Here is an 18,554-nt window from a genome sequence, read left to right as displayed (position 1 = left end):
GTGTGAAGCTCGAGAATTGCTAATTGTAAAAAAACTTCAGGGAACTATTGAAAAATTACTTCCTGCCCAGTATGATGCTCCCTAAGGCTTCTCTCTCTCTCTCTCTCTCTCTCTGGGGAATCTCTCTGGAAGTTTTTGAGTGAGAGGAAAACACTTAAAACGTGGCATTTCCTGGCAACTGCCCACCCTGAAATCTGCATTAAAGTGGGGAAGGGTGCTGCTGGTGGGGAGGAGGTGGAGTGGGCAGGGAAAGGGCTGGGCTGTGAGGTCTGCAGGTGAAGCTGCCCCGTGGCCCCTGCAGCCTGGGGTGGGTACCAGGAGCAGCACCGGAGCTTTGCCTCGGCCATCATGGAAAAGCAGGTGAGGCCTGAGCACGGGCACTGCAGTGGCAGCACTGCAGGCAGAACCAGACAGGTTCTGAAGAGAAGAAATACTCCCCCAAAATTCCCTTGAGAACCAGCAGCCGTGCTGGTGTGTGCTGGTGTTGCCCACCACATTCCGAAGCAGCGCTGGAGACCCCCAGGGCCCCGCTGGGACAATCCTTGTTACCTGTGGGAGCAAGGTGAGAGCTGAGGCAAGGTCGAGGTACTGACAGGGATGATCAGCCCCAGGAATGTTTGACTCCGAAGGGCTTTCTCACACCTAAGGAGTTTGCAGATGCCTTGGGGCAAAATAATTTAGAATCTCTCGGGCAGCTGCAGGAGGGAACTCACAAGCAGATTTTGAGGTGATATGCCTTAAATCCCTGAGAGCTTAGAGCCAGAACATCTCTCAGGACCTTGGTGAATGTTCCTGGTGTCCTGCCAGGACAGAGCCCAGCAGATAAATATCTGGAAAACTAATGTATTGTGGTAGAGAGGTGGCACTAAGGTGGTTTGTAGCTTCTTTGAGATATCAAAATAATATCACAGGGATAAAAAAACAGCTACTTTTAATGTGGGCTACTCCAGATTTGGAGTTTTTAGCCACATTCAGCATTAGCTCCCTGGTGGGTGAGGGTCCCAAAGGTTTCCCTGCTCTGCACACTGTTCTGTTTATGCTGAGGGTCTGCAGCCCCCCAGCCCCTCACCTCCTCCTGTCCACGGCTGTCTTAAGCAAACCAGGCACCAGGGTATGGAGGAGCTTGTGTAGTCGCTGTACCAGGGAGCTGACACCTTCCAGCAGCCCCCACACCTTCTTCACCCTGCAAAAGCAAAGTACACAGGCTGAGTTTAATGATGGCTAAAGGCAGCGAAAGGGGAGGGTGTTCATGGTAAATGCACACTGTAATAATCTTTTCCATAACCGAGAGATCCTGTGGCATTCCTGCCAGCCATACCCACTGTCCCTTGGATTTTGCCTTCAGGGAACACCAAATCCTTCCGTGTGTGCCTTCAGCTGCCCCACCACTGCACAGGCACAGCCCCTGGTTTGTGTCATTCCCTAATGCCTGTGTTGGGAAGTCCTTACCCCTTCCTGAACAAGGCTGGGAGCCTGTAAGGCTGCAGCAGGACCTTCGCCAGTGGGTCCTGCAGTCCATTCACCTGCTCCTTCTTCCACAAGCCTGCACCCAGGAATGATAGCACAGAAGGAAATAAAGACCAGTAATTACAAACAATGAAATAAATGCAATAACTCCTCTTGTCCAGCTCAGGTAGGTACTGAAGCCCAGGCCAGAGTCCAGCCAGAGCCACTCTCACAAAATCTCTTAGCAACAGAAATATTTACTCTAATACATAACTCAACGATGTCCTAAATATGCCACTGCTGCTCTTGAAGGCTGCACCAGCCCTAAACCCAAACTGAGCAGCCCAAATCCTCTACCTGGCAGGAAGTAAGGGGTCAGGCACTGAGGGACCCTTTTGTAGAGGCCAGGGTGTGTCCCGTTGGATTTTCCAGAGTCATTCTTCCCACAGGTGCTGCCGAAGCGGAAATTGCCATCGAAGTAGTTAAAGCCAAAGGCATCTGGGTGACACGGAGAGAAAGGGATGATGTTTGTCTGTGTCACACCGAGCTGCCCCTCGGGTCCTGGGGTGCCACTTACTGTTCCTGTACAGGAAAAGGGCAGTGTCCTGGTACCCCTGGGAGAAAATGTCGTTCAAGACCTGCAAGAAAAAACACTTGAGGTCACTAAAGAGCCCTGACCCCAGTACTACAGGATCTATCCAAGGCTGTTTGACTGTGGAGGGTTGGGATGGCCCATTTGGGAAGGCAGCAAGCACTGGTTGGTTTCCAACCACCACAGCACCGGTCAGAGAAACACAGAAGGGTTTGGGTTGGAAGGGACCTTAGAGATCGCCTGGTTTTGTCTGGTCCTTTGCAGGCTGTGGACTTCATCCCAAGCTGGCCACCCATCAGCAGTGTTGCTTCCCCAAAATGTACTGCAAAAACAGTGTGTGCTGCCCCCCCTTTGAAATCCCGTTAATTAACAGTGGAGATTGAGCTGAACCTTAAATCTTGAGAAGGCAGGGGCAGCATTAATCTTTTCACCAAAACTAAGTCAGGAGAAGTCCTGACGGGCTCACCATGGTGCTGGGAGGAAAGAGAGCGTAGCTGATCCTGCACAGGTTCTCTATGGAGATCTGGATGCTGCCGTTGAAGATCTGGAAGCAGAAGAAGATGGCGGGGCAGTCGCGGGGGCAGATGTCCAGCTCGCCGGTGAACGGGGACACGGTGATGACGGGCTCCTCCAGGCTGGACACGGGCTGCAGGCCCGTGAAGCCTCCGTCCACGTAGCGCTGCGGGAGGAGCAGAGGGAGGGTTGGCTTTGGGGGCCTCTGTGGCGTCACTGAGTTGGGAGCCAGCAGCTGCACTGGTGACACTCCTGTCATGAGCCCGTCCCCGCTTGTCCTCCCTTCCCACTTCCAATGGCGTCTTGTCCCACCTGTGCTCTTTGTCCCTTTGCCAGCTCCTTCCCCTGCCCTGCCTGTGGCACCCAGCCAGCACCTCCACCAGGCACTGTAATCCACAGCAGTTATTAAGATGGAAATATAATTATTTTCATTCACAAAGCTCTGTACAACAATTTTTGGCAGTTGAGAGCCAGTTCAGATATCACCGAATGCCATGTTGTGTAACTTTCAAGTCCTGAGCTTGAGCAGTAGGGCCCACATGTTTAATAATTGCCTGCAGATTCACTGGCAAGGGAAATGTCGATTGCTGTATTCCTAAAGGAATCTGGATTTACCATCCACCTCAATGGGATTGGAAGTTGCAGCTGATGGAATTAAATGTTGCTAAAATAACATTGCAGAGGGGCCTCACAGAGCAATCACAGACCTGGGATGGGTTGGGTGGGAAGGGACCTTAAAGCTCATCCAGTGCCACCCCCTGCCATGGGCGGGGACACCTTCCACTGTCCCAGGTTGCTCCAAGCCCCATCCAGCCTGGCCTTGGACATTTCCAGGGACCTTAGAGGCCCTTCCAGTGCCTGAAAGGGCTCCAAGGGAGTTGAAGAGAGACTTTGGACAAGGGATAGAGTGGCAGGACAAGGGGCAATGATTTCCCACTGCCATTAGGGTTAGATGGGATATTGGGAAGAAATCCTTCCCTGTGAGGGTGGTGAGGCCTGGCACAGGTTGCCCAGAAAAGCTGTGGCTGCCCCAGCCCTGGAAGTGGATGCACTGGGAAACACTGAGCTCCTCCTTCCCTTCCCTCAGACATGCCGAGCATGGAAATGCTCAGGGCTGGGGGAGGATCCTCCCATGAACTTTTGATGTCTCAGCAGTGCAAGTCAGCACCTGAGCCCAGGGGTGAACCTGCGCTGCAGGCAGGCCCTGCCCAGGGTAACTGGGTTGTGTCTCCAGGTCCCCACTGTGGGCGTCCTCTTATCTCACTCAGAGATCTACAAGATCATCCACACTCTGTCCATGGGCAAAGCAGGAGAGGCCTCACCAGATGGCAATTCCACCCAGATGTCATCTTGGGATGAGGTGAAGAATAAGCTGAAGGGCTTTATCATCCTCCATCAATTAAAGGAAAAGCCTGGTCTATCCCTCTCTGGTCAGAGGAATGTAAAGTTCAAACCCAAGAATACCCTGCTGGGAGCGTGTGTTTTAGTGGAAATATCACTCACCACTCCTCGGTAGGATGGAGGGATGAATCCACAGTAAATTGGAAGAAAGCAGCTGCAGAGGAGAGCCTAGGGAGGAGAGGGATTGCAGAAGTCAATGTTCCTGTCAAAGTTCTTCTGGACAAATGCTGTTGACTTGGTGCCTGAAAATTCAGCCTTGACAAAATCTGGAACCAGGCTGTTGGTGCCACATGGACTTTGCTGGGGACTGTGCCCAAGAAAGGCTTCAAGAAAGGGAAAACATCTGATTTCATTGAAGTGGAAACACTTCTCTGGAGCAGGGCACAACACTGCATTTTTTAATTTTATAGCTGCCAGGATTAATAGCTGTAAATTGACATGTCCATGTCCAACACTGCCCTTTGGTGGTGGCAACCTGAAGCTTTGGGGCTAATTTCAGTCTTTGCAGGTTTTTTAGACAAAACCAAGACACCCTCACCCTGCTGGGATTTGTCAGTGGTAAAGCCACTGCTGGAGCGTTTGCACCCATTTCCCACCAACCTCATCAGCTGGGAATGAGCACTCCGGGCTCCTGGGCTGCCTGGAGGAGGCACCGTGGGGTGAACTCCAACATCTCCATGGAGTTTCCATCCTCTGCCATCTCCCTGGGACAAGGGACCCAGGACCTCACGGTCAGCTCTGTTAGGACTTCACCCTGGGATTCTCCCCCCAGCAGATAATTTACTGGTTAATGAGCTGCCTGTTGTTCAGCAGCTTTGTCCAGCTCTTTCCTCCCAGGAAAGTGCTGAGGCAACAAAAACCGTTGCCAGATGGCTGAGGGGAGACCTGTGGGGAGAGCTGAGAGGTCACATCAGCACTGACAGGGCTCTTTGCAAAGTCATTATTTGATGCCCCAACATCAGCTGTATGAGGCTGGAAACAAACCTGCTGCTTTTTTTAGCATGATTTATTGTCGCCCTGTTCTTTTGGAATTTTCTTAGCCTTCTGATTGTTTGCCTTATTGGAGTCACTTTCTCACACTTCTGACAGTCTCTTGATGTAAATATAGCTCTGTTTACCTAACGGTTGTGTCTTGTTTAGATTTATTTCTGGAGGAGAAGAAAAACTGATTGACTGTCTGTTCGACCAGTGTGGTTGGAGGTGTCGTGATCCCATCCTCCAACCCACAACCAGTACCAAAAATTTATAAATATGAAAGAAAGTAAAGTTCTGCCCTTTCTTTCTTGCTGGGACATCTGTGAGTCTGCGTGGTTCTTTTGTGTCCAATTGTGTCAATTTATTCCATCTGATCCTGGAACTCAAACCCTCCTCCCTGCCCTCAAGCTCATGGAGCCCATTGTGGTGGGACCACAGCTCTGGCAGAGCCTCCTGACTCTCTCCCTAGCTCGGGTAGAAAACAGTGCAGTTAAAGCCACCAATGCCTGGGGTATGCCTGTCACCATGAGATTCTCCTAGTTTTCTGAGTGTTCATCTTAAAGTAGAAGTGTGCACCTTCTCACTCTCTTTTCCTGTAAATAGCAGTTGTGTTCTATAAACTTTGATATTGTTTTCACATTCCTTTCTGGAACAGACAAGGTTGTGTGACAGTCCCTTTGACCAATGTGGCTGAGAGGTGGGAATACCAGCCTCCAATCCATGGTCACCTTTCAACAAGTATATAATAGGAAGTAATAAACAAAGGGCAGAGATTTTTCTCTGCTGCTGCTCTCCCAAATTCCCACTCCGTGTGTTATTCGAGTGTGGCTAACAGTGACAATGCCCATCCCAGGCAGTCAGAGGAGACCTTCCCACGGCACCAGAGGAAGGTCTCTGTACCTGGATGAGCTCCTCCTTGGAGCTGAACTCTGAGGCCATGACGTTCTGGCCGTCCACCACGCGTGTCAGCGAGATGTGCAGCCGCCCCGAGGCCAGCAGGTAGGAATCCTCCGGCAGCATCCGCTGCAGGACAGTCCTGAGGTTGGCCAGCAAGCTGCACTTGGGAGAGAGGGGGCCCAGGATGGTTTTCCTGACTTCTGCTGCCAGTGCAAAGAAAAACTCCTTTAGGTCATCTGAAACAGAGGTGAGGGAAAGACAAAGTCAATATCCCTACTGTACTAATAGTTATTTTAAATCCTATTTTAACACTCTTCACAAATAAAGCTTCTTGCAGCCCTTCTGTTTTGGCCCAGGATGATACTGCTGCTATAGGGGGGGACATTGTGGAAGGGCAGAAAGGAGGCTATGACCCCCAAAATGTCCTCAAAGGACATCATATCTTTGTGTGACCCCACTGGTCAAATCCCCACCTGCACCAGAGATGGGGCCTCAAGATGCTCCTGGTTGGGATTAGGGAAAGGCTCCAGTGAGCCCCAGGAAGGGGGACACTGAGTTATCCATGACAATGTGACTTGCACAACACTTTCCTGCCTTCCACCTCCAGTTTTCCATGCGGGCAGCCAGGAAAGCCTTTCCAGGCTTTACAGGGAGCTGGGCTGGCTCCCAGGCGAGGATGAGGGGCACCTCTTCTGCTCAGGGCGTTCCTGCAAGCCGGGTGTCCTGGCTCCAACTGGGATTCCGGGCTCACCTGAGCTCCCCCCGAACCTCTGGAGAGGTGTTAATAGCCATGACGTGTCTGCACATCCCCGGAGCTGGGTTAAAGGAGCAGAGCCCTGGAGCCCCGGCTGAGGGCTCAGGAGACTCCAGGTTTTAAAGGTTTCACAATGATGGGGAGGAAGAACAGTGCAGCCAACTCTGCAGGCAGCCTGATCCAATAGCGGGAATTTGGTGCCTTTGCTGACATGAGGGAATATCCCACCAGAAGGAATATCCCACCTGAGGGGGGCTAAACCCTTGCAGTGAAAGCCTGTCCAGCACCAAAGCTGCAAAGAGCTGTCCCTGCACCCTGACACTCTTGCCCGGGTGGGCTCTCTGGGACCCTGCACCAGCACGAGGCCATGGGCCTGGCTCAGCACCCAGGCTTTGTAGGGGCAGAGGTTTCCATGCGGTCTCATGAGATTGTGTGGACAGACAGACGGATTAGGTGGAGTGTCCCGAAGGCAACTGGAGCAGCACAGGCATTAAGAGGGGTTATGTGTGTTTGAGCGGATGCCGAGGCCACGCGGGGCGACGATTAACACCAGGCGGGTTTGCACAGAGGGGATGCTGAAAGAGCCGGAGCTGCAGGGAGGTGGGGCACGCTCAGGTCACTGTCTGGCTGCTCTGTGTCCTGGGAATGGGGGAAAACATGGAAAAAATGGAAAAACTGCCCACACACTGCAGGGTAGAAGGTGAGAGCCAAGCTCAGCTTTGAGGGCTTTGGCTCTGGACGGGGCTTTGACTCAGGGCGAGAGAAGGACGAGCCTGGCAGCAATGTGACTGTCCCTGCCTGAACCAGCTTGGTGGCAAGCATGTCCCCACGAGGTGGCCGGTGGGGTCACAGAGGGCAGCCTGGCTCTGGGAGCTCAGAGCTCCTCAGCCAGCCCGGGGCAGGGGCGGGCACCTGACTGCAGCCACCCTGTGGGACACCAAACTCACCTCTCACCTTCTTTCTGCTCCTATCGTCGCCAGTATAAAAATGACAGAGCTTGTGCTACATTCATTTTCCTTGTTAGAAACCTGACCAGAGTCATCGCTATCCAAGGTGTCTTTTCTGCCTCTGGGGAAGATATTTTGGCTACAAGATCATCTCAGCCCCTCTAAGTGGATGGTGCCTTCCACCTCCAGGGAAGCAGATGCCCAGTTCAAGACTGGTGCCTCCAGTTCAAGACTGGTGCCTCCAGTTCAGGACTGGTGCCCCCAGCAAGAGCAGTTGCCAGATGTATTTTTTATTGCTGGACAGCCCCAGCTCCATCCATTACAGCAGCAGGAGGAATCAGAAATTTTAGGGCTCTTGCTTATTTGTGGAGGAGTTCATCCCCATGTGGGCAGAAATGTTCCTTTCTGTCTTGTTTAAACATATTTGCCAATGTTTTGAATTATTTTTAGCTGCAGAAGAACAGTTCCAGCATCCACCAGAGGTTTCAGGAGCTGTATGTTCCCTCCCAGCTTCCTCCATCATTATTTGGTCCCTAAAACCTTCTGCTCCTCCTAAATGTTCCCACTGCTTGAAGCAGAACTTGGATCAGATCTTAGAGCCTTAAGTCTTGTGTACACTTGTTTACACACGGGCACTAATTGGAAATATGGGAGGATGTGATTATTAAAAGTGGATTAACTACTCTGAATTAATTCTACACATCTTGTTGCTAGAGGGGCCTGTTTCCACATTGTTGGAAGAGGGTCAGAGGAAAACCCCTTTAGCAGCAATAAGAGAAATCCCAGCCCCAGGCTGGAGCAGACTGCGGTTCCTCCAGGAATATCCTGCTGACAAGCCCTTGAGCTTTAGCCACAGGGAAAGGTGCACCTGGAGTTGGGAATCACACAACATCTCCCTTCTTCTGGGAAGGTTGAGTGGGATAAGCCAAAGTGACATGCAAACAAGGCTGTCAGCTCTCTAGATTCCTGTGTGACAGCCACTCGTGTCCCTTCATAGCTGCACATCCCAAGAAATCAAATCCACAGGGAAAAGAGGGCTTTACATGGGCACATCCAGCACAGACTGGCTTTGGGACACACCTCAGCACGCCCCAGAGCTCAGAGCAGGAGATCTGCTCCTCCAGAGGAGCAGGAAGAGGAGCCAATGGAATCCAGGTACATGCAGGTTTCCCCCTGTAATTTCTGCCCACCAGCTGAGGCAGGGAACACTCGGGCTGTAAGAACCGGCTTTTTCAGCCCACACCTCCCAAAACTGCACCGCGCTGGCTGCCAGGGGTGGCGACACCTCAGGTTTCTGTAATCCTCAGTACAGAGAGAGGAGAACAATTCTGCCAGCCCCACCGCCCTGCCAGCCCCCGGGGCAGCACCCCTGGGTTTGTGGAACAAAGAGCTCCCGGAGGGACCCGAGGCCGCGGGTTTCTTACCGAGGCCGACGCCGCACACGACGGCGGCAGCGATGAGTGACCCGGCTGAGGAGCCGTAGACCTTGCAGGCAGATTTGAGGAGCTCGGGAGCCAACTCCAGCAGGGACTGCACCACCCCAACCTGGTACAGCGCCAGGAAGCCGCTGCCCGAGAAGGAGAGCGAGAAGGGGGTGCTGGAAGCCCGGAGATCCTCCACAGCCATCTCGGGATCAAAGCAGCGGATCTGGCTCGAGGTTGTCCTTCTTCACCAGGTGAACCTCAAGCTCTCTTCTCCTCTGCTGCCTCCAGGCTCATGTCTGGCTGCAGAGGAGTCCAGAAGAAGGATTTTCTGCCTTCTTTTATGACAGCTCCCCGAGGCGTTGAGATTCGCGAGCTATTTTAATTGCTGCCTGTGCTAAAAACAGAAATTTTCCCCTGATCAAAACAGCTCTTATAATCCTCAACCACAGCCAGCTCGAATGCTCAGGGCTGAATCAGGGCTTCCCTCTCATGCCAGCAGGTCTGCAGTGCCACAGGAGCCCTCCCAGAGAGGGTCCTGGTGTTGTTGTGCCCGTCACACTTGGAAACGTCTGTGCAAAAACTCCTCTTTGCTTCAGGCTTTCTTCATCAGAGGGTGTTTTCCTAAATTGGATTCTCCATCAATCCCAGCTTAGGCACAGCTCAGTACTGAGTGAGTAAAGGCTTGTATAAGACACTTAAAGCCAGAGGGTGTTACACAAGGGGTGGATGCAGGGCGTTACGTTGGGTTAGGTTTGGAAGTGTTCCTCATAGTCGCTCCCCGTTGGAAGCATTTTGCCCTTGCCTGACTCTTGGATATTGTTTGCATGGGGCAAAAACCAAAGACCTGGATTTGTTTTCCTCTCGCCTCTCAATAAGGCCCTACAGCAGCACCACGTTACCCAAACCTGTGGTTATTGAACCAGAATCAAAGTGCCTTTGGACTGTCTGCATTGCCTGGGGACAATTAAAAAACCAGGGAGAAATGCAGTGGATTTCTTGTCTTTTCAGCCTTAATGATCCAATGCTGCTGCCAACATACAGAACAAAGATTGCCATTTTAACAGATGTATTTATTAATCACTGGTAAATATTGTGGCGTTTCTGTTGTCCAAATCCATAGAGCTGCACACTGAGAGGAGACATTCCGTGGGTTAGAATTGTGTATACAACACAACACGTGTTACACGTGGGTATGTGGGTTAGGAACAAGGCTCTCCTTCCCTGTGTCCGTGCACCAGCCTGGCCAGGACAGCACAGGGAACCACAGCACAGTCCCAGCATCCTGATACCACATTTGCAGTGCTGTTTCACCCCATTTTTCATATATTTTTCCCTGCCTTCTCCAGCCATGACTGTGTCCCCAAGACAGGAATTGAAGCAGAGTCCCCATGTTGATGTGCAAAATGTCCCTGGGTTGAAGTGTCACCAGGAGCTGTCCATCAGCAGGGGGACATTGCCTAGGACCCCCCAGGTAAATGTCACAGCCTGGCCAGGGCTGGCCTCTGGTGCTCCCTGGATGTCAGGACACACAGGAGGAGGTTGCCAGCTCCAAGATATATCTAACAATGAATGGGATTATCCTGGAGGTGACCAACTGCATGAATTCAGGCTTTTAGATCCACAGCCTTGTACAGGAGCCCCTAATTTCTTGTCTTTCCAGTGTCTGATGTTTCTCATGATCCACTCGCTGGGTGAGTCTCCCACACACCCCAGCCTCTCCTCCAGCCTCCTGGAGATATCAAAGCTTTGATCTCTGTGATTCATGCCACTGGCTCCTCCAGCCCTTGGGAAAGCAAATCCCTTCATTTAGAGGATTTTCTTCCATCACTGGCAAGTTCATGAAGGACAAAACTATCACCTGTTGCTGGGACTGGTGCAGACACGCCAGGGCACTGGAAGTGCAGAGGGTTTGTGCGCTGGAATGATTTGTTTCCATGTTCCCTGTGCATTAACTGTTCCTATTGTCTGCCTCGGGCCCCCAGGGGCTCCAGCGAGCTCTGCATAAAGAGGTGTAGGATGCTCCTGCTTCCCTCAGCCCTTGCACCTCCCAGCCCTGACTGCCAGCGTTTGGGAAAGGTATAAATGATCCCGTGGGAGCTGTGGGAACACACTCCTTTGTCCACACACAGCTCTGTCCTGCACTCAGTCACGGGAGCTTCCCCAGGAGGGCCAAGGTGCCAAATCTCCCCTGCGCCCTCCCCAGCTGCCACCACCATGGCCTGGGACAGCATCCAGGAGGCATCATCCTGCCTGGCTCAGTTCCATGCTCCCGTGAGATGAAACCTTGTCATCATCCTCTTAGTGACAGCAAATTTTGCATTAACTGGCTCATTAAGTGCCGGGCTGATTTTCTAATCTGCCCTGCCCCCCCCGGCACTCCAAAGCAGGATTAGCGGGCACTGACGGCTTTGGGGACGCCGGATCCCCGCAGCAGCCGGGGATGGTTTGGGGAGGAAGCCCCCGGCTCACACGAGCCCTGACTGGGCTGGGGGCTGTGCAGGGCTGTGGTTTGCCCGGGCAGGATCAGAGCACAGATGGCTGGTGTCCGTGAGCCAGGGATTTTCGTGCGAGGCGATTGTTGTGGGAAGCCACTACGGGGTGTTTAGGGGAGGATGAAGGTAATGCCGAGAGCTGGAAACAGCTCAAACCCCCAGGACTAATAACTTGCCCTTCTTTAAAACCTTCTTAATATCTTCAGTGGCCACAGGCAATCAGGTCCCAATTTTATAACCAGGAGATTAATCCAAGGTGCTGGAATTGCTCATGGGAAGGGACCTGGGCTCCAAAAGCCACCAGCCCTGGGGGGCTGCACTGAGGCAGCTGCGGTTGCTCCCAACCCCATCCCACCGTGCCCAGCTGGAGCAGCATCCCTGCACACTGGGTTGGGATTTTTGGGAGCAGCAGCCACTTGTGCAAGGGGCTGGGCAGGTTTGGCTCCTTGCTCCCCCAGCACGGCTGCCCTGATGGGTGGGAAAAGTTCCAGTGAGCAGAGAAGGAGAGTGTTTGGTTCAGCTGTGGAATTGGGAAAGCACAGGAGAAGGGAATGGGAGTTTTCCTCTCTGATGTTTCACCTGACAGGTCCATCCCACGTGCTGATGGAAGATGATATCCTCTGGGACAGAGGAGATTTGACTTTCCACCGGGCAGTCAGCAAGGAGATAGAGCCCTTTTCTGCTCCATGCAAATCCCAGCCCATCCCTGGCACCGCACGAGCTCAGATGCAAAACAAATCGGGGCACCCAGCTGTAACCACATCCTCAGCACATCCCCACCATCAGCAGCTCCCCCAGCCCTGGTCCCAGCCCAGCACAGCCCCACGGGCTCTGAGCAGGGAACGGGAATGTCAGGACTGTTGCAAACAGACGAGGGCGGTTTCAGCCTCCCCCCCAGTAAAATCTCCTGGGCTGGTTCCCAGCCAGAAGGAATCGCGGTGCTGATGCTGCACTTGTTGTTGGCAGGACCCAGGAGTGGGGTTTAACGTTTTCCACACTCCTAATTACCCCGGGCTGGGTTAGATGGAGCCTTGCAAGGTGTCCCCCTCCCCCGGCAGGCAGTGACTCAATCCTGCCTCTGTCAAACACAGCCCTGAAGGCTTTGGGGATGTGGGTCTGGGTGGGGAAGGGCTCCGTCTGTCCTGCGAGGGCTCTGCTTCCCCATTTTCATTTACTTTGGGTTTACAAGGGCCAAGAAGGGCGGATCCTCTAGGACAGCAGGTGCTGGACTGACCTGGGCTGTCACCAGGGGCCCATGGGGGACTGTCACCCCAAACGTGGCAGTGACACAGACCCACACGTTTGTTTGCCACCACCATCAGCTCCAACCCTCTAGAACATCCCTCCTGCACAACACAAACCCCAAAACTTCATCTCCTTCACCCCAGGCCAGGTCCAGGCTTGCAGAGAAGATGCTCCTGCTGGTGCCACCACACCAAGCCCTGGCAATCCCGCCCAGCCCCGAGCTGCCTTAATCCATGGCCCTACTTAGGGGTCTGGGCAAAGATTAGCTGGAAACATTCCCAGTGATTAGGGTTTAAATCGCTTTGGCATTTCACATCTTCTTAGAGCTCACAGGTGAGACCCCGGCAGCCGTAAATCCCCTCAGCCCTCGAGGGTGTGACAGCTCCTGCACCACTTGGGAATGAGCTTTACCCAGTTCTTGGTGTCAGATCAAGCTGCTCTGGGTAGTAAATCTCCTTCTGCTGGAAAGGGAAGGCCTATAAATTGTAAAAACGGTGGGACAGCACTGTGTGTCTGCTCTCAGAGTCCAGTGTGCCACTTGGAATTTGGCTGGAAAGGAGCAGCCCACAGCAGCTGGAACAAAGCAAACATTATTCCATCTATGACACAGCTCCCAGCAGACAAGCCCGGCTGGCATTTAGGCACCAATTTATTCAAGTTTTAGATTTTTTTTTACAAACTGGATTCTTGGCCAGTAGCAGAAACTACAAAAATTATGTTGTACATTCACAAATATGTTTAGAAAAGCAGGTAAATAAATACATGTGCACAAACAGCAACAACCCCCTGAGGTTCAACACAAGCACTTGGCAGGAGATAAAATACAAATTTAGGGTGAAATTTGGGCTCTGTTTGATTTACAGACTCTTCACCCCCAGCCAGGTGGGGCTCACACTGCTGGCACTGTCATGGGGGTTTTCCTTAAAAGGTTTGAAATCCACAGCTCTGAAGTTCACCCCACGTTCAGGTCACCACCAGGGATTGTCCTCCCACCACGAAATGTCCGTCCTTGGGTTCCCAGCACCACAGGCCCCTCGGCGCCGCCGCTGTCAGTCCGGGCTGTCACAGTGGTCTGTCCTGAGCTTCTCTCTCTTCTGCTGAGACAGAAGGAAACATTCTTAGAATCACAGAATACTTTAAGTTGGAAGGGACCTTTAAAGCTCATCCAGTTCCACCCCCCTTTCAAGGGCAGGGACACCTTCACCACCCCAGGTTGCTCCAAGCCCCATCCTGGAACACTTCCCCAGACAGGCAGCCACAGCTCCCCGGGGCACTCGCCCTATCTCTGCTGGGAGCTCAGCCCCGGGCTCACCCTCCTCCCTACCTGGAGGATTTTGCCGTAGGGTGCAAAGGACTCGTCCAGGTAGCGGGTGCCGAAGCCCATGACCCTGTTCACTGCCTGGCTGCAGATCCCCGCCACCGTGGCCGTCAGGTGGGCTGTGTAGGCAAACTGCACCTCCTGGGGGTTCACGTTGGGCCTGCTGGCTGTCAGCTCCCTCTGCACGTAGGCGTCGGCCAGGCTTTTGAAGGAGCTGTAGGACATGTCCCTGAAGAAGAGCTGCAGCCGCGCGTCCTCCCTCACCTGGGGGGAGAGCAGGGAGTGAGGGGCTGGCTCCGTCTGCCACCCTCCTTCCCTCCACACCAGGACTGCTGCTGGTGGAGGACAGACAGACACAGTCACACCCAGTCTAGGAATTAAAAAGTTGCCATTTCCTTGATTTTTTTTCTTGCCCCAGGGAAATCGATGGTGTTGCTGGGTTTGTTTTACAGCAGGGCAGAGCTTGGCCCACGTTCCCTCAGCTGTCCACAGCTCTCTCACCTGCCTGTCCAGCTCATCTCCGGCACTCCGGAGCAGGGCAACGATTCTCCTGATGGCTTCATCTGGGGAGAGAGACACCAGGTTATCTCCAGCCCTCTCTCCAAGCATCACACATCCAGGTGCTCTGTTCAGTCCCCAGGAAAAATTCCTTGAGCTATGTTTATCCACCTCCATCCTTCCAAACCCCATTTCAGCATATTGCCAAGTGCATTGTTACCCTTGTTACCCTCAGCCTGCAGAAATACCCTCTAACCTCTGAATTTTGTCTTTTGTGTGGTCTAGTGGAAGGTGTCTCTGCCCATGGCAGGATGTGGGGCTGGAATGAGATGTTCTTTAAACCCCTTTCCAACCCAACAACCATTCTGGGATTCTGTGGATCTCCCTCTCCCCCAAACCCTGGGGCTGAAAACCTCCCGCAAAGTCTTCCTCCAGCTCTGGGGCTCAGCAGAGCCCCAGATCAGGACTGAAGCAGGCTTGGATCAGGCTTGGATCCCATGCTGTCTCTGCAGGGGACGAGCCTCGTTTTTTCCCAAGGCCAACCAACACTCACCGACCCCTTCGGCGCTGGGAGGCTGCTGGGGCTCCCCACGTCCTCCCGCCGAGCCCCGCCGGCTCTCCCTGCCCTGCAGGGCCGGCCCGGTCTCCGGGGACGCCGGTGTGTAGCATCCATCGGGCTGCTCCGCCTCTGCCGGGACAGACACAGCCGCAGGTGAGGATTGGGTTTGGCAGCGCTGACTGGCGGGGCAGAGCCCCGGCTCAGCGCATTCCGGAGGTGAAGGAAGCAAGCGAGCGGCTGCGACCTGCCCCGAATCCGCCAAAGCTGCTCAGAAATCCCCTGGCAGGGTTTTGGCACGGGAAGGGCTGGGCTGGGCACGGATGTCCCGCGGGCTCTGCCTGCACCCGTCCCCAAGGCAAAGCTCAAGCAGCTTAGCGTTGGCCCCAGAGTGGCTTAGGATCTAATCTCAGGTCTCAAATGCAGGTTTTAACTAAACCACTGTGACCCTTAGTTGCCAGAGGAGGAAAGCCCACGCTTGGGTGATAACTGCTGACAGCTGACCGTGCTCAAAGCAGAACGGCCCTTCCTGCCGCAGCAGGTTGGGTTTGGAGCCTCCAAAACCTATCCCAGGCCCCAGAAAACCCCAGGAGGGGGTTAGAAAGCAGCACTGAACACGATGGCTCCCCCAGAGCAGCCCAGCAGGGTCCTGCCGGCAGCAGGGTTGGGGTGAGGTCCCACCTGGCTGGGCCGGGGCCAGGACGTGCCGCAGGGGAAGGCAGCTGGGGCGCTTGCTCCTCGCCCCGGAGCCCGGCTCACCCCGCTCCTCCTCCCCGTGCTTCTTCAGCGAGAAAACCTTCTTGAGGCTGGGTTTCTTCTTCAGGGCTCTGCCCAAAGCTGGGGACGTGCTTGTGTCTACTCTGTGTTTTTTGGCTCCTTCTGGCTTGGAGCCCTGAGGAGCTTTGACATCTTTCTCCTTTGATTTTTGCCCTGTGTTTTCCTTCTGGTCCTCAGGGCTCTTCTTGAAGAGATTTAAGAAACCTTTCAGCCAGGTTGGTTTGGAACCCGAGTGTTGCGTTTTGCCTTGGGAAGAGTTTTTTGTGCTTTTCCTCTTGGCCTTCAGCCCCTCTTTAGGCACGTCCTGGGGAGCTTTGCTGTCATCACCCAAAGCCTCCTCCAGGTCTGGTGCTTTCAGTCTCTCCTCCTGGTCCTTCCTAGGGCTGGCTTTGGCACATGAGTACGTGGAGAAATCACTCTCTGAGCGTTGTAGCCCATCTGTTCTCCTCCCTCGCCCTCTGTCTTTCTCCTGAAGGGTTTTTTTGGCCACCAGTGAGTTTTCATGGCAGCTCAGTGAGCGCTTGACATAAATCTCCAGCAGCTTCTTGGCCTCTCGCCTGTCCAGAGAGAGGATCTTGCCCAACGGCTCCCTCCCCACATCCCACTCAGGCACCTCCTCAGCCGGAGCCCGCGTGTTGCTGTGGAGAAAAGCAACATTTTCAGTCTGGTTTTTGCCTTCCCCAGGCCACTGCACAGTGGGGTTGGGCCGGATGGAAATGTCCCCCATGCTGGCACCCATGGGTGCTGTGGGTGCCCAGGGTTGTTTGTGCTCCTGGTTAATGAGCAGTCAGTTTTATGGTCGTTATCTGAGTGCTCCTGATGCAGACGGCCCACACGGGGTTTTACAACCACAGACTCGCTGATAAAGGAACCGAAACTGTGGAGAGGGGGGAGGTGAGCTGGGCACATCCTAGAGGAGGAGCCTGGTGGTCACCCAGGGGGGTTTCTCCGGCAAGGACATCACCCAGACACCATCCCATTATCCCATGGCAGTGTTCCCACTCCACGATAAAAAACAGCACCTCAGGAGCACCCAGTGAGCCACAGAACCCAGAATTAGAGTGGTTCCCCTTAAAGTATTGGCTGCTAAAAATCGTTCCAGCCCCTGGAGAGGGCAAGGGATGTGGACTCTTGCAAACAGCCTTGGTCACGTTGTGATGACACAGCCCTTCTGAGAGCTCCCACCAGCGCAGAGCACCAATCCCTGCCTTTCCCACCACCCTTTTTCTCTACATTTACAAAATTCAACCAAAGACGCTGCTACTGGAAAACCACAGAGCCGTGATGGTGCCTCGTGCTGGTTTTACCTCCAAAACCAATTTCACCCTTCAAAGAACCAGACCCAGACCAGACTTCTCCAGCCCTGAACAGCACACAGGGAAGCAGCACCGAAATCTGGCACACCTGGCTGTACAAAGCACCCTGGAGCTGGGAATGAGCCTCTGCTCAGAGCCCAAGATCACCCTCACATCACACAGCACGCCCACCCACCCCGCCTCAGCCTGCTTTTGGGATCAGAAAGGCAAGTTCCTTTCTTCCAAGCCACCAAACACTCAATAAAAAATCATTCCACTAAATTTAATCACGGCAAAGCCACGACCCCCATCCTACTTTGATTGATTCCAATACGCTGACCACGCCATTGGTTATTTGCTCATTTGGTTTTTACCTTTCCATTGGTATTTCTGCTCCTTTGGATGTAGTTCAAGGCGAGCTCCAGGGCCACGGGTGCTGAGGGATCTCAGGCTCTCCTGGGAGGTGCCTTTTTATACCCAGGCTGGTGGCTGAGTTAAGTCCTATTTTTAGCAGCCATTCAGGTAGGAGAGCAGCCTGGGATCCCCGCTATCACCGCCCTCGTGGTGGAGATCAATGGGCGTGAGTTTCACTGGAGGAGAAAACAACTTCCTCATGACAAGTAGCAGCAAAACAACATAAAAATCACCTGTCACCTGCTGTAAGCACTGCCCTTTGAGACCAGCTATCTCGGGCAGCTGTTTGCCTTTCGGTTTGGTTTGGTTTATTGTTTTTTACTGGGTATGATGCCCGAAATGGGCTCTTCTAGGTTGTTTCTGTGACGGGAAGTCACAGCTTTCTCGTATGAGTGGGGTTTCAGTGCAGGAAGCAGAGTGCCTGGAGCTCTGCTGGGAGCCCTGCTCACACCTCTGAGCTCTGCTCTGAGCCCTGCTCACATCCCTGGAGCTCTGCTGGGAGCCCTGCTCACATCCCTGAGCTCTGCTCTGAGCCCTGCTCACACCCCTGACCTCTGTTCTGAGCCCTGCTCACATCCCTGAGCTCTGCTCTGAGCCCTGCTCACATCCCTGAGCTCTGCTGGGAGCCCTGCTCACACCCCTGAGCTCTGCTGGGAGCCCTGCTCACACCCCTGAGCTCTGCTCTGAGCCCTGCTCACATCCCTGAGCTCTGCCGGGAGCCCTGCTCACATCCCTGAGCTCTGCCCTGAGCCCTGCTCACACCCCTGAGCTCTGCTCTGAGCCCTGCTCACACCCCTGAGCTCTGTTCTGAGCCCTGCTCACATCCCTGAGCTCTGCCCTGAGCCCTGCTCACACCCCTGAGCTCTGCTGGGAGCCCTGCTCACACCCCTGAGCTCTGCTGGGAGCCCTGCTCACATCCCTGAGCTCTGCTCTGAGCCCTGCTCACACCCCTGAGCTCTGCTCTGAGCCCTGCTCACATCCCTGAGCTCTGCTCTGAGCCCTGCTCACAC

At 53.8% G+C, this 18,554-nt stretch overlaps 2 protein-coding genes and 1 long non-coding RNA gene across 4 annotated transcripts; all 3 read right to left on the bottom strand.

Moving 5' to 3' along the window:
- Nucleotides 1-1,017: 1,017 nt before the first annotated feature.
- Nucleotides 1,018-1,938, bottom strand: LOC134561377 (uncharacterized). Its single transcript, XR_010082905.1, has 3 exons — nt 1,804-1,938; nt 1,450-1,543; nt 1,018-1,183 (listed from the first exon to the last, which is right to left on the bottom strand). It is a non-coding gene; the product is annotated as an uncharacterized LOC134561377 (long non-coding RNA).
- A 45-nt stretch (nt 1,939-1,983) lies between these two features.
- On the bottom strand, nt 1,984-9,630 carry PNPLA1 (patatin like phospholipase domain containing 1). The gene is made up of 6 exons (XM_063418701.1): nt 8,950-9,630; nt 5,828-6,060; nt 4,055-4,120; nt 2,505-2,717; nt 2,035-2,084; nt 1,984-1,993 (listed from the first exon to the last, which is right to left on the bottom strand). Exons 1-6 carry the CDS (start codon nt 9,149-9,151, stop codon nt 1,984-1,986), a joined length of 774 nt encoding a protein of 257 aa, XP_063274771.1. The 5' UTR covers nt 9,152-9,630.
- Nucleotides 9,631-13,322: 3,692 nt separating this feature from the next.
- BCL2L14 (BCL2 like 14) lies at nt 13,323-17,668 on the bottom strand. 2 transcript variants are annotated; one of them, XM_063418222.1, is made up of 6 exons: nt 17,505-17,668; nt 15,740-16,473; nt 15,056-15,190; nt 14,506-14,567; nt 14,011-14,268; nt 13,323-13,783 (listed from the first exon to the last, which is right to left on the bottom strand). In XM_063418222.1, exons 1-6 carry the CDS (start codon nt 17,510-17,512, stop codon nt 13,736-13,738), a joined length of 1,245 nt encoding a protein of 414 aa, XP_063274292.1. In that variant the 5' UTR covers nt 17,513-17,668; the 3' UTR covers nt 13,323-13,735. The 2 variants fall into 2 exon arrangements, with proteins under 2 accessions (XP_063274292.1, XP_063274293.1); XM_063418223.1 differs by having other exon boundaries at nt 13,323-13,780; nt 17,505-17,663.
- Between the last annotated feature and the right edge of the window lie 886 nt (nt 17,669-18,554).

This window comes from Prinia subflava, chromosome 23 (assembly GCF_021018805.1).
Source record: "Prinia subflava isolate CZ2003 ecotype Zambia chromosome 23, Cam_Psub_1.2, whole genome shotgun sequence".
Classification (NCBI taxonomy): domain Eukaryota; kingdom Metazoa; phylum Chordata; class Aves; order Passeriformes; family Cisticolidae; genus Prinia; species Prinia subflava.
The sequence above is the reverse complement of the archived record's forward strand: the minus strand, read 5'-3'. Positions and strand labels throughout refer to the sequence as shown.